General features: G+C 39.8%; 2 protein-coding genes across 2 annotated transcripts in view; one reads left to right on the top strand and one right to left on the bottom strand.

The window, feature by feature from the left end:
* LOC135473400 (regulator of G-protein signaling 7-like) overlaps positions 1-2,299 on the bottom strand; it is a 31,886-nt gene extending 29,587 nt beyond the window's left edge. The window contains exon 1 of the mRNA XM_064753253.1: positions 2,170-2,299. Coding sequence (XP_064609323.1) covers positions 2,170-2,238 — 69 coding nt within the window. The 5' untranslated portion in view covers positions 2,239-2,299. The remainder of the gene's footprint in view (positions 1-2,169) is intronic.
* A 272-nt stretch (positions 2,300-2,571) lies between these two features.
* On the top strand, positions 2,572-13,926 carry LOC135482043 (THO complex subunit 4-B-like). The gene is made up of 6 exons (XM_064761869.1): positions 2,572-2,870; positions 8,731-8,895; positions 9,142-9,289; positions 11,465-11,555; positions 12,630-12,801; positions 13,195-13,926. The coding sequence occupies exons 1-6, from the start codon at positions 2,637-2,639 to the stop codon at positions 13,207-13,209; spliced, it is 825 nt and encodes a 274-aa protein (XP_064617939.1). The 5' UTR covers positions 2,572-2,636; the 3' UTR covers positions 13,210-13,926.
* Positions 13,927-14,832: the final 906 nt, after the last annotated feature.

The raw sequence follows: 14,832 nt of genomic DNA, 5'->3' as shown, positions 1-14,832 counted from the left end.
TGTAATAAGAAATGGCAGGTCTACTCTTAAAAAACAGGGGCCTCCGTGGCGCAGTTGGTTAGTGCACTAGCACAGCGTAATGACACAGGAGTCTCTCACCAATGCTGTCGCTGTGAGTTCAAGTCCAACTCATGCTGGCTTCCTCTCCGGCCGTACATGGGAAGGTCTGTCAGCAACCTGCGGAAGTTTCCCCGAGGTCTCCCGGGTTTCCACCCACCATAATGCTGACGGCCGTCGTATAAGTGAAATATTACGACGTAACGGCGTAAAACACCAATCAAATAAACAAATAAATACTGCTAGAAAAACTGTTGGTGTTCAATTAACATTAAAATTTGTTTATCATATTGTTCTCCAAATTTGTACAAAAGTGCACATCTACTACACATCTGGCATTTAAAAGACTATTGCTACACGTGTGATCCTGACAGAACATACTATGCATGTGTACATGAGGGACATGCAGACTTGGCAACTTTTTTATGAAAGCAATGTTTATGAATGAACTATAAATTCACAGGTCTGTTGAACAGGATGCTAAAACATAATTTATTTGATGCTACCATACTCAGAACTCTAAACAGTACCACAGGCAAAATGTCAGAGGGTATGGGCTGCTGGTTATATTTTAGGAGTGAGAGAGCTGTGATGAAATAGCCACCTGACAAGTACATATAGTCCTACTAACCATGTTCCGATATCTGCATGACACCTTGGGCTACACAGGCAACTGACACATTTAGTAGGCATCTAACCAGCAGTACCCTCAGTGACCTCATATCAGTACTGAGGCAGGGTGGATGCCTCCAGGATATGCCCAGGTGTAGAGAGGCGGTAGAGGAACAGGACTATCTTCTACTTCCGGATATGTGTAAATATAGGACAGCCTCATAATTACTGTTTCTATGCCATAACACCAAATTCAAAACAGGAACATAACCATAGCAATCAACACATTCAGGATATAAACAGTACAATTAAGATAAAATGTAACCTGTTGTGTGTTGGACCATAAAACATAGAGGAAACCAGTTTTACAACATAGATATAGTTCATGTACTTACAATATACATGTATAAGCAGTTCATAAACACAGTAATCATGTCAGTGCATGATAAATATCACCTTTATGAGTGAATTTATCAAATCTACGTTTTACACAACACTGAAGAATATTTCACTTTTATGACAGAATGACATATTGAAGCAAAAATAATTCCCTTGAACAATATTCCAAACAATCCTCCTGAAGTAAAACTGCAGTGAAGCCAAACAGTGCCGGATTCAAACAAAAACTTCACAGATCAAAGACCAAACATACTCCATTAATTGATTTAGAAAAAGTCTGAGTAGAGTAACTATTAGTCAAAATTAAAATGATGAACATGGGCAATTTAAAGGACTCCTGTCAACCCTTCCTAAATGAGTACTGTTTCTCCTCTGGGTTAAAATTGACAATACAAATTATCACCTCCAATAACCTATCACCAAGAGAGATAGTGGAAAACAGTGTCATGTATAGATCACAGCTGCTTTGAGTTCCTGTTGTGATGCTGTCAAAAATGTTTCTCATAGCAACTACATCATTTAACCTTTAATTAACCTGGCCTTCTTCTCTACATGAAATAGTATTTCCTACATAAAAAAAATGGTAATAAATAAATTTACACAGTTTTTGAATCCTTGATTGTTTTTTTCATATAAGACAGCAGTCGGCTTTCTGGGTGAAAGAAACTAGAGCCACTAGGATAAACCGTCTACGTTTGGCAAGTTACTGACTATATATGACTTCTTGAATAATAATAATGTATGCCACACCGGTGGAAAACAAGTGCTATACTATACTATACTATATCTTATATAGTATGTGTGGAGAGAAGAGATTGGACAAGGGGTAGATAAAACTCCTCTGGATGTCGCATATTATAAGCTTAACATACGTATCTACGTATCAGCTGATTAACCGTTCTCTGGCATTTATCAAGCTATGAGAACAATCGTATGATCAAGGAGACCCACAGTTTTGCCGTGTCCAGTGGCATTCCGCCACACGCTGTACTAACCCACCCCAATACACACAGCTGAGAGACAGAACTTGTCTGTGTATCAACCACCTGGTGCTGATGAGCCCAAACAGACGACCCTCGCCATCCATACAAAACCACTTACTTTGGAAACGACCATACTTCTTGGTCGCTTGTCTTCATTGATGTCCATTGCATGTGGTGTGATTGTCATCCTCGTTTGAACGTCTAGCTTGCTTTTACCATGATCTTCCGACGCTCCTTTAGCTCATCTGCCATTCACAAGCTGAGAAATATGTATTGATGGGTTACGCACGGAAGTTAGGACGTCCGCCTACGTAATACGGCCGCTAAACACAATCAAAACCAAGAATTTACATATCCTCATTATTAGTTTGTTCTGTAATATTTTGCTTTGAAAAGGACAGAAAAATAGCTGATAACTACTTATCAACCGTTTAGTAAAATTTAAGGTTTTTACTTAATAATTTACCCATAAACCACCACAAACCGGAACCGCACTTATCAACCATCGCGTGCTGTTGTGACCAAACTTTTGTGAAAGCAGTCGCTCGTTTCAGCTGAATTTCTGGTAATATTCGCCCTTCAAATATGTCTGCGGGCGACAAGATAGACCTAAGTCTAGATGACATCATAAAAATGAACAAGAAGGGTGGGGGAGGCGGTGGAAGAGGCCGCGGAGGGCGTCGTGGTGGTACGAGTGGGTTGAGAGGACGCGCGGGCACATCCCGAGGCCGGGGCGGCCGTCGTGGGGCAGCTGGCGGTGGGGTTTTCCGAGGCGGAGTGCAGAAAAGAAGAGGTGGTAGACCAACACCTTATTCACGGGTTCGTCCAGATATTTCATTTACCATCATAGCAGTTATATTTTACTGATTTTGGTGTAATGATATAGACGGCTTTCGGTCATTGGTCTGTCACACAAGAGTTATCTGCCCTTTGATCTTGATTCATAACACCAGGTTAAATAAGGTGAAATACAGCTCAGGCACATTTATCGGTACTTCATGGTTTGAGAGCTGTAAGGACAAGGGTTGAATTTACATTTTGATTTGGGCGTGCATTCTGGCGTCATTTTCCCCCCCACTGAATGGGGAGATGTTCAATTTACATACAAAGAAAACAGTGTAAACAAGACGTTTATCTTTCTAGATTTTGTCACGTGTCATTCACTGTATAATTCGCAATTTATACTTTTTGGAAAGGATGTACTTAGCTTGTTGTGGAATACACTGGATTCAGACTTCCATCAGACAGCATGTCAGGTCCTTTCCCGGTTGCTTATCCCACTACAGCACTCTAGTTGATGTGCTAGAACATGGTTTTTAAATGTGTTTAACACAGATAAACTTGGTTAGGGTTGAATGCGCAAGTCCCGTGAACTACATCTGAAAAGGGTCTCCTCCATATTTGGCCAGCCTCATTCAGCAAAGCATGAATGAATAGATGTAAGTAATGACGTAGAAAGTTACACGTAAATATAACACTAGTCTTTACAACAGCCCATGGTTTTACAGTCTCAAGTGATTCAGTGGCTAATGAATTAACATTATGATGTACATCTGTAACATAAACCTGGTCAAAATTAAACAGCCAATAGTCTGCATATGTAAAATAGTGCACTTACCATATAACAAACAGTTCATTTCACTTTAGATTCACATTCTGTAACCATAAATTTGGGTTAAACTTCCTGTCAAAGTTGGAAGTCAATAATACGAAAGTGAGGCTCTCGGACATAGCCTCGTGGAAATGTGCTGTGAGTAAATCTAGGCTGGATCTAACGAAAAAAAAACAGCTTTTTTTGAAGCAAGTAACTTTCTGAGTTTTTAAGTGGCTGAGTGTATAGAAAATTTTTTTCCTTAGTGATCGGTCATGTATGCTTCTTACAGAACGCGAGTACATCTAGGCTGAATCTAACTAAAAAAAAAAAAACAGCCCTATTTGAAGCAAGTAACTTTCTGAGTTTTTAAGTGGCTGAGGGTATAGAAAATTATTTTCTTTACAGTAATCGGTCATGTATGTTATAACCTAGGAGTGGTTTCAGATTAAATCGTGAAAAAATCAGATCAGAGTGACATTACTGTTGCAGAATATTACATGATAATTCTATTCTGAAGGATGCTAGCAATGTTTTTTGAAAGAAATAAACTATAATTTGGAAGGGGTTTGAAAGTGTTTACCTGGCAGAAAGGTATTACATAACCAGTGACAACAAAGAAGAAGAAACGTTTGAGAATGGCTTCCTAATGTTTTCCTCTTTCCTTCATTTCATACATTGATTTAGCATGATATACATTAAAATGGTGTACATTATTTTTATTTTTTTTGTTCATGTGATCAGGTTGACAGTCATCTGCTGTTCGCCATTTTGAATCTGAGGCATCAAGTTCAATGAATTACTTTTGATACGAGTAGACCTGGATGAATTGGATAACAAATGCATTATTGTTTTTTTTTTATTTAAAAATAAAGTGGATGAAACTGTGTTACTTGAATTCAGCTCATGGAAATGAACATGCAGCAAGTTCTGTAGATTAGCTCAGGCCTGTGATTGCGCGATACCAGACTAGATTCGCAGGATATCATAAGAGATGCTTTTGCTCTGCACAGGTAAACTTGTGTTTGTAGAATACTAGTTGAATCCCGAGGTAACAAAACATTGTTCATTGTGCGTTCATAGTAAACTAACTATAAGAATTTGACAAAATGCATTTTACATCGATAACACTTCGTTCAGTGTCAAAACCATAATCTGTAAGATAGGCTGTAGCCCTATATACTTAATCCCACAGTCATTTCGTTATAGCGCGAGATAGTCTATAATGCGCTCAGGAACCTGTCCCCAAAGTGGCTCTATAGCGAGGCTACACCCTACCTCCATATTTTATATTTGTCATTTTATTCTTCAGTGGGTAGACATTTAAGAGGTGACACATGCTTTCCTGAATGTAAAACCTTTTGGTTGATAAAAAGCCTACTTCTATCGCTGTAGTCAACCTGGTATTATGTCTAATGTACAACAGATGTCCTGTCAGCCATAAATATTTGTAATGGGGGGAAAAATAAAAACCTAAGGGCCAAGTCACAAGACAGGAGCCACAATTTTTTCTCTGTTTTCAGACAGTATTTTGAATATGTCTGAACCACTTGTACAAGAACACGGAGATGGTGGCTGTCAAACTCAAAACACAGCAAATCATGTAGTTGGCAATAATTTGAACTTCAACTTGTTTGCATACTAGAATACCCTTTAAACATTCTTTACTCTATCCACAGTCAGTGTTTATTTGTTGAAGTCTGCACAAACACAGGTGCTTACTACATACGTTGCTGTTATACTTTATACAGAAGGATAAAATTCAGTACTTCGTACTCGGTACTCGACCACAAAAAGTCAGTCAGGAGATACTACGGGGGAAGGAAAGTGGTGCAGATATTAGAATTATTCACTGAAGAGAGCGGACATTTTGTGAAGATATTCTCGATTGTGTTTTGTTTTGGCAGAGCGCTGAGTTCACTATCAATGACACAAAAAATAAAAAACATATTAAATAATCAGTTTAGCTATTGCCATGTTGATGGTGAGGTTTCCACATAAAGATATAAACAAAACAAACACTAAATAGTCAGCAAAGAAGAAAATCAAATTTTACTGAATGGGATTGATCACTGCATGAAAATGCCACAAGAGAAGCAGATACTTTAATTGTCAGTCAAAAAAGCGTCCTTAAATTTTTGAAAAACTGTATCTTAAAATATTTTAACTTTTTACGACAAGAAAGTCTCCCATGCCGGTTGTTAGCAGTCCATGTGACATGCTGATAGGTTAGCTTTCAAATCCTAATATTTTGCACTAAAAGTTACTCCTGCAAAGAGTCGTATAGGCCTGTTTAACATTATCTATGTTTTACAGATTATGCATATAATTGTAAGATTGATTGAACAGGGCTTGAAATGTTTTTTTTTCTTTTTTTTCACATTGGAGCCATTGGCCCCTAGACATAAAAATTCTAGGGACCAAATAATTTATTCAGGGGCCATCTATACGCGAAGAATTATTTTCAGCAATCGAGGAAAATGTTATTAGGCATGATATATAATATGTGGGAAAATCAGATGCAAGATTCACAAATTGCAAGTTATACATGTACAACATATTTGTCGTAGTAGGCCTTGCCTCATAATATGGTGTCTGAAACTAGCCTCAGACTGCTAATTCCCGTAGACAGTCCTTGTAGATTTCTGCTATGTAGTGAACATGGGTTTTGCACTGCTGGTTGTTGCAGTAGTGCTTTGTGAGAAATTCACAACAAAAGTTTGAAGCTTTTAATTCAGAGATTTTCAGAGGCTCTGTGCATTTCTGATGCCGCATGCTTTGTCACAGCAGTTAACTTTAAACTGTTTATTCCAGCCGCAAAACCAGAATTTTTTTTAGTCAAAATATTTCACGTCATGAGATCTGTGTTGTGGTCAAACTTCAGCCATGGCCTATTAACGGTACCGGCCCGGATAGCACAGTTGGTAGAGCGTCCGCTTCGGGACCGGTAGATCCAGGATCAATCCTTGGTCGAGTCACACCTAAGACTTTAAAAGAGGAAGTTGTAACTTCCTCGCTTGGCGTTCAGCATGAAGGGAATAGTGCAACGACTGGTTGACCCGTATCAGTATAATGGCTCGGGCGGGGCAGCTTACTTGCCTTCGGTAAGTCGTCTCAGTGATGCAGCACTAAATAAAAGAGCGGTGGAAATCCGTCCTGCAACAAGGAGGCACATTACACGTGCATGCACCCTAATGATTCCTTCGTCGTCATATGACTGAAAAATTGTTGAGCACTCACTCACTCACTCCCTATTAACGGTCCATGTTTGGGGAAAAGTTCTTTTCATGATTTTGTTCTTGGACCCGTCCTCGGAAACATCGGTAACTGGAGGTCGTTTAGGGCCCTGGCAAGGTGGGGAATGCGAGGAGAAGGTTAGAGATAGGACAGCACTTGCAGTTGGAGTTGGAGGCGCTGTCGATGTTACACCACTAGACGTACCGCGTGTAAGATCCGCGTTGTTGTTTCAATGTCACTCGTTGCTTTGGGCGACATGAAATCCAGCAAAGACCTTTGTTTTTCAAACTTGTGCCCACTTTCCATTGCGGGGAGTGAGTGAGTGAGTGAGTGCTTGGGGTTTAACGTCGTACTCAACAATTTTTCAGTCATATGACGACGAAGGAATCATTAGGGTGCATGCACGTGTAATGTGCCTCCTTGTTGCAGGACGGATTTCCACCGCTGTTTTATTTAGTGCTGCATCACTGAGACGACTTACCGAAGGCAAGTAAGCCGCCCCGCCCGAGCCATTATACTGATACGGGTCAACCAGTCGTTGCACTATCCCCTTCATGCTGAACGCCAAGCGAGGAAGTTACAACTTCCTCTTTTAAAGTCTTAGGTGTGACTCGACCAAGGATTGATCCTGGATCTACCGGTCCCGAAGCGGACGCTCTACCAACTGTGCTATCCGGGCCGGCCCCATTGCGGGGAAGCTTATGATTAGCAACAAAAATGCTATAGCTGTCAAAATGGGTGACTATCGCTGGATTCAACCTTTCGAACAGGCCTACACTAAATGCATTCACTCAACATGTACAACAACCTAAATAAAGCTTAGTCGCCAATTTTCAAAATTTTCATTTGCCAAAACACTGTTGTACTCACAAGTGGCGAATTGGCGCCCGGTTATTTCAAGCCCTGTTGAAACTTCTTTGCATGTAACTTTGTAAATTGTCACTGTCTTTAACACGTTCAACAACAAGAACATGGTTTGTCCACCTGGTTTTGAGAAAGTTTACTAAGTCTTTATCAGGAATTGTCACATGTTTGTTGTGTTAGTATCTGATGCTCAAGCATGTCAGTCTTTCGTTTTGACCTTCTGGACCCCAACCCTTTGGTAAAACTCCACAGAAATATGTGAAAGTCTGTTACAGCCAATGCAAATTTTCGAACAGTGTATGAGTCAAATGAAAATTGTCTTTCGTGCTATGAAAAGCGGCAAGTTTTTGCACATCAACAACATGAAGTAATGCAGTCTCTCACAGGAAATAAGTTATTGCTTCCAAAGTAAACAAATACTAGATATTATACAGAGATAGATACATCTGAAAGTCGTTTTACAGTGAAAAAGTTAATATTTTTCACCAGACCGCTGGACCAGTTGTTGAACAAATATACTGGACTGATTGAAGTATTACTAGACTTTTATGCCAGGAAAATTGAACTATGATGATGGCTTGCGTTAATATTTATGATTTATATTATGAACTAAGTGGGAGATCATTCATTTTGCTGAACGGAGCTTATTTGGCCCACTGAATAAGGATCAAAGGCTACTCAAGCAGTAACTTCTGCAGAACATAGCCAATCAAAGTGACACTGTGCCTTCCTTGGAGATTATGAAATAAGTATGCTTCCACTCCCCGATGCAGACTTTTAATGTACCAGCTTCCCATGCCAGTATGCCCTGATTAGCCTATACAGAGAAGAATTGGAGACATGCTGATTGTTGACTGACAAGGTAAATTCCATAATGTTAAATAAGGAGATCATGTGGCTCAGTGAATTAGGAAGGTACTCAGCCTCAGCCATTCTCAGAGCTGGGCAGGATTGTATACATGGGTGTTTTTGTTTATATGTTCCCAGCCCAAAGAGATGCCTGATGTGTGGCAGCACGACATGTTTGATGGTGGGTCCAGCCCCTTGAAGAAGCTTGGAGGGTCTATAGGAGGGGGAGTAGGAGGAGGCCTGCAGGCAGGCAAACTGCTCGTCTCAAACCTGGACTTTGGAGTCAACGACTCCGACATACAGGTAAGGAGAACACAAAGTTCCTTACTATCAGTAAAGATATTAAATAGTTTCAATCCACAGTTCAAGTTGCTGCGTTGCTTTTAAGTCCCATACATTATGAAGTTAACCACTTTAGAGTTATTGATACTTTCCCTCTCATTTAGGTTCTCATTTAGGGTATATGCTAGATTGTTTTTGCTGAAAGGTAAAATTTCAGAAATGATAGTTTCTAAAACCTTGTGTTTGCACTTTTGTGTCCTTATTCAGGAACTTTTTGCGGAGTTTGGGCCCTTGAAGAAAGCTGCTGTCCATTATGATCGATCTGGGAGATCTTTAGGCACAGCAGAAGTTATATTTGAGCGGAGATCAGATGCTGTCAAAGCAATGAAGCAGTACAATAATGTGCCCCTTGATGGTAATTATTATATACTACTTGCTGCATACGGAATATTTTGTTGTTGAGGCCATTGCCTGTCTGTCGCAAGGGTCAAGAGACCAGTTCAAGAAACCGAATAGCTGTTTCCAGTGCGCTTGATCAAGATTCATCGTTGCATGACGAGGAAATCCATCGGACCGTGTTAAAGCATTATGACACTTGGCAGTCACACACAATTCATCAAAATCTGTGCATTTTATTCCACTCGTTGTGACATTTGAGACTTTACATGGGTTCGAGGACAGTTGCAAGTCAAAAATTTAGAGCTATACATTTTAATTTGTTGAATTCTGGGCTGTCGCAGAGGATTGTAACATACCATAGGCATAAATAAATCATATGCTGTTGTTTATCTCACCATTGACCAGGGCTTCCCCTGGGTCAGTATCTTTTTTAGCCAGTCACTTTAGCCATTCATCCAATTTTGTAGCCAATACAATTTTTCTTTAGCCATACTTTCTTAGCGGCCCCGACTTAATCTTTGTGATTTTCAGCTGATTGAATGGGAGCAGTATCTATGACTCTTGGTGGTCTCCATCTCTAATTCGTTTTTATCTGCCTTGGTATAGCTGTCAGAATCAATTTGGTCTCTTCCAGCTATATCTAGAGTTTATCCCATGCCACATTTAGAACAATTGCCCTCAAAATAATGGCAGAGTGTTTTTGTTTTTTGAAAAAAATCAAACCTTTTTTCAATTAATCTGTGTAGGGTCCTAGTAAAATACAATTTCCTCTTTCAGAAATATTTGTGATAAAATAAATTTGTAAATTTAGTTCAAGGGTGGAAGGGTTAAATTTTTCAAGGGAGATAACTTCATTTGCACTTCTAAAACCACCTCTATTTATCTGCCTTAATAATTTTTTTTTAATTTAATTTTTTTTAAGATTTGGCTATGAAAGGCGGCCCCAAAAATGCCATGATTCTCGTTCATAAAAAAACAAAAATGATTTTTAAGCATTATCTAATGTAAGTCAACTTCCAATGCTGAACCCTCTCATTTTTGTCAATTAATATCGCTGTGACTGTGTGGTTGTTTTGCCGAAATGAAGCGGTTTAGCAGTTGGATTGTTTTCATCAGCAAAATAGCAAAAATACGCGTAAAACAACTCTCATGCCTGAAAAGTACTAGGAAAACTTTGCCAGGTAATTTGTGTATAACGTTTGTACACTTTCTTAGGTAAATATATGTGAAATATTCTTGTGTACGGCGTGAAACACCAATCAAATAAATAAATAAATCTTAGGTAAATATATTTGTCACCAGAAACATTTGCATATTGTTGAATTTTACCGCCATGCCCAAAAATTGTTCTAAATTTGGAACAATGGTGAGCACCAGCAGAAGCTCTGCGCACGTGGTGTATACGAAACTGTGACGATGTTCACCAACTCATTATTTCTGTTAGAAAAGAGAAGAATAACACATGGCCATGTGCACTGTGAACCTTCACACTGTTGCCATTTCCACCTCTTCAATAGCCAGTATATATTTTCCAGTAAATAATTTTGTCACCAACAACTTTCGCCATTTCTCAGATTTTATCGCCAATCCAAATTTTTATTCCCAATTGGTGACAGTGGTGAGTGCCAGCGGAAGCCCTGGTTGACACACTACACCCTTGCGCATTGATTCGCCACTCAAAACGGCTATCTAACTTTTACCATTCTCAAACAGGAATTTTTCTAGATTCCACTACTGTTCTGCCTCCCCTGGGTGTTTTGTGTACACAAAGTTTTCTGGATTTATGGGAAAGATTGTCAGTATAACTTGCTAATGAACAATGTTTTACTCCAAGTATTCCAGTTTCCTCCACCCATAATGTTTGGGCCAACACTGTATAGGAGGACATAAATCCTTGAGTGTGGCATTCTACTACGGTCCATTCAAAACCCTTGATGGGAAGCAGATTTTGTCCAGATCCTGTATTATGTTAGATTTGAGGCCACAGAAGACTCATGTTTTTGTGTACACCAAAATCCATGATTATAGATCCCTCATTAATTGAAGGTGGAAAGATTTTTTTTCTCATCTCCTGGTCAGTTTCACGCTGACAGGAGTTAATTTCCAGCTTGTCAAATGCTTGTGACATGAACTTCGCAAGGCCAGTAACAAGGCCAAAATTGTTTATTTTGAACTTTACCTGTCCTTTCAGGTCGGCCCATGAACATACAATTAGTGGGTTCTCCGGCCAGCGACACCACATCGAGGTTACAGCAAGGGGGACGACTGGGCTATTCTGCAGGGTGAGTTTGTAAACCTAAATGTCTATGACTATGAAGGGTATGGCCTGTGACATAACAAACTGAGGTGCTTAGAAAATCAAGCGCCAGCTTTGTGACTTACCAAACCTAGGTGTATTGAAATCAAAGCAAGCTTGTGTGACTGACCTCTAAATCAGAGAAAGCATCCGCCTCGAAGTCGGGAGATCTGGGATCAAACCCGGGTCACGTCATATTAAGACTTCAAAAATAGTACTTCTTGCTGCATAGCACTGAAAGGAGCAGGGAAACAGTGTTAAAAAAGCAGTTGTAACTTCCTCCCTTGGCGTTCAGCATTAAGAGGATAGTGCAATGTCATATATTGGCAAACCAGAAGGAAACACACAGCACAAGAGGCCTGCAAAGATAATACCCAAGAAAGTCACATACTTTATCAAACTGCTCACAGGAGGTCAGCTTTTATCCTGGTTTGCCCACTCCACTCCTGCACTGGCTTTCACACCTCAGATGACCTCTACATGAGGCTAATCTGAGGCTGGGTGTCCAAACAATAACCAGCTGGGCATTAAAACAATAGGCTTTACTACCATTGAGCAGTGAACCACAAAGTTCACCGGTCAAGACAAAGTGGCATGTTACAACACTGCAAATTTTCAATCACTATAAAAGTTGATGCAGTTTGTGGCCCCCATTTTGAAATTTTTGAATTTCCGATCATGATTACTGCAGAAAATCCAGGGCGCATAGGGCAGGTTGATATTGGGCTTTGTTACCACATGTAGTGGCCACTGGCCACATTGGACAGGTACCCACATATTTCAAGTTAGTTAACATGGAAAAGTCAATCATTCGTGGCACACAGTGACTGCTTAGAGCAGGTGGCGATTGATTTGAGGCAGCCATAAGTACAGGTTTGACCGTACTTAAAATATGTGTTCTGTATTTTTTTAAACATTTTCTATTGCCAAGTGGCGAGGTAATCTTTCACAATATAACTGGTAACCTGAGTAAGTGCCTGTTTACCAGTGTTAACAGGTCGTTTATTTAGAATTTTAGGTTGTATGCTAAGTAGCATGTTCTGTGGTATCTTCTCCTTAGGAGCTATGGCGGCGGCAGTGGTGGAGGTGCCCGATCAGGCAACACAAGAAGCCGTGGAGCTGGGCGAGGTCGAGGGAGGGGAAGAGGGGGTAACCGAGGTGGTCGTCGAAATCAACAGAAGCCAATGACAGCGGAAGAGCTAGATGCGGAACTGGACGCATACAATTCCAAGGTAGGTCTTAAACATTGATGACCTGAAGGTGGGTCAGAATTCTGTGAGTATATGTTGGTGGGAATTGATTTCCACATGAATTCCTTGGTTTCCTTGCTAAGGTTCCTAACTGCCACTGTCGGAGTTTTATTTCAGATTATGTTAATTTGCAACAAAGATGCACTAAAAGAATGTGTGGAACCTGTTACTTAAACTAACATAGTATATGGGAAAAACTTTTACTTAAACTGACATAGTTTATGGAAATTTACCCTTCAAAAATAATATATATATGTCCTCATTCAGCAGAGAGAACATGAATTAATTTGTTGTATTGGAAAGGTCAACAAAATATAGACTGTATTAAGCAATCTGAACAGTAATTAACTGACATTTTCTAAATTTGTATTTCAGATGGATGTACAATAGAACAAATTAGATGCAGTTGAAGATTTGATGGACACTTGTAAGTGGAAGTGTATTTTGGTGGGATTATGCTGACTGATGAATAGTTGCATGGTCCAGTGAGGGGTGGCTTGTGTTCCTAGGGCTGTCCTTATCATTTTTATTGTTCTCCAGCTCCAGATAAGTGGACTCCCTCTGCTGTGACAAACCAAGGTTATGCCTGTAGGGGTGGTACTGGAAAGACAACTATTTCATTGGGCACAGCCCACCAGCCCTGGTGACCCCTCATCATAATGTATATAACTGTCAAGTTCCGTGTGCACTGGACAGTGTTTTAAGACAGGCATCCATTGTCCTCCCCACTCACATCAGCTGAACTTACATGAACAGTCAGATGTTGGACTTTGATCAGTCATGGTGGTCTTTACATAAATCGTGTTTTAGTGTCATAAGTAATTTAGGAATTTGAAAGATTGGTTTAGGTTTTCATTCATCTCCATGACTTTTTTTTTTTTGTTTTTTAAACTCCTGGAACATGTTGAGTGCTTGTGGAAAGAGTGATTGTGGTGAATGGTGTAGAAGGAAGCTCAGGTCATCCCCATTGTAACAGTCATGCTTTTAGTTATAGATTGTGTACTTATTTTAAACTATTACATGCCATTCTGTATCTACAGCAACTCAATACTGTTGACATGTTTGAAATCTCATATGTAAAGAAAAAAATAAACTTGTCTTATTTTATGATTGATGTATTCTCTTAAACTAAATTTATCGTTCATTTGTCGACTATCTCTCACTGTAGAGTCAGCCTTGGGCTACTGAGGTGAGGTGTTCTAATTCATCTCGTGGTTTTAACCGTTTTAGATATGTAAGCTCTGGACACATTACCCATAAGTTTGGAGAATCTGGGGATTGCCCCAACATTCATCTGGCCTTGAATAATATTGGCTACATGTATATGTCCATGAATTGTGAGCTTTGCACAGTATTATCATGAGTCTGAAACAGCTGCTGTTGACTGGGTCAAAGCTGTCAGTGCTGGAAAAGCATTAAGATCACATCATGAATTTGGCTTTCACAGGCCAGTGTGGCTGTGTATGAAACAAATCCAAGTGCAATCAAAAACACCAGTCTGATTACTCCACTAGTGTTCAGCTAATTGTATAATGTAAAACACCAACCCCATTATTCACACTGGTCTTCAGTGACAATAATGTAAAACACCAACCCCATTACTCCACTAGTGTTAGGTGACTATAATGTAAGACACCAATCCCACTACTAATACTAGTGTTCAGTTAACTATAGTGTACACCAAACCCATTACTCACACTAGTGTTGAGGTGAACATAATGTGGAACACCAACCCCATTACTCATACTAGTGTTCATGTGACTGTATAATGTACACCACCAACTCCATTACTCACGTGTTGAGGTGACTATAATGTAAAACACCAACCCCATTACTCACACTAGTGTTGAGGTGACTAATGTGAAAGACCGACCCATTACTCCACTAGTGTTGAGGTGAACATAATGTGGAACACCAACCCCATTACTCATACTGGTGTTCATGTGACTGTATAATGTACAACACCAACTCCATTACTCACGTGTTGAGGTGACTATAATGTAAAACACCAAC

Source organism: Liolophura sinensis, chromosome 1 (genome assembly GCF_032854445.1).
Source record: "Liolophura sinensis isolate JHLJ2023 chromosome 1, CUHK_Ljap_v2, whole genome shotgun sequence".
Taxonomy (NCBI): Eukaryota; Metazoa; Mollusca; class Polyplacophora; order Chitonida; family Chitonidae; genus Liolophura; species Liolophura sinensis.
The sequence above is the reverse complement of the archived record's forward strand: the minus strand, read 5'-3'. Positions and strand labels throughout refer to the sequence as shown.

Excerpts from the sequence above, each read along its gene's own strand:
- LOC135482043 (XM_064761869.1), top strand. The coding sequence starts at position 2,637 with ATGTCTGCGGGCGACAAGATAGACCTAAGTCTAGATGACATCATAAAA. Across the intron at positions 2,871-8,730 it reads GACCAACACCTTATTCACGG|CCCAAAGAGATGCCTGATGT; the intron begins GTTCGTCCAGAT and ends ATATGTTCCCAG. Across the intron at positions 9,290-11,464 it reads CAATAATGTGCCCCTTGATG|GTCGGCCCATGAACATACAA; the intron begins GTAATTATTATA and ends CTGTCCTTTCAG.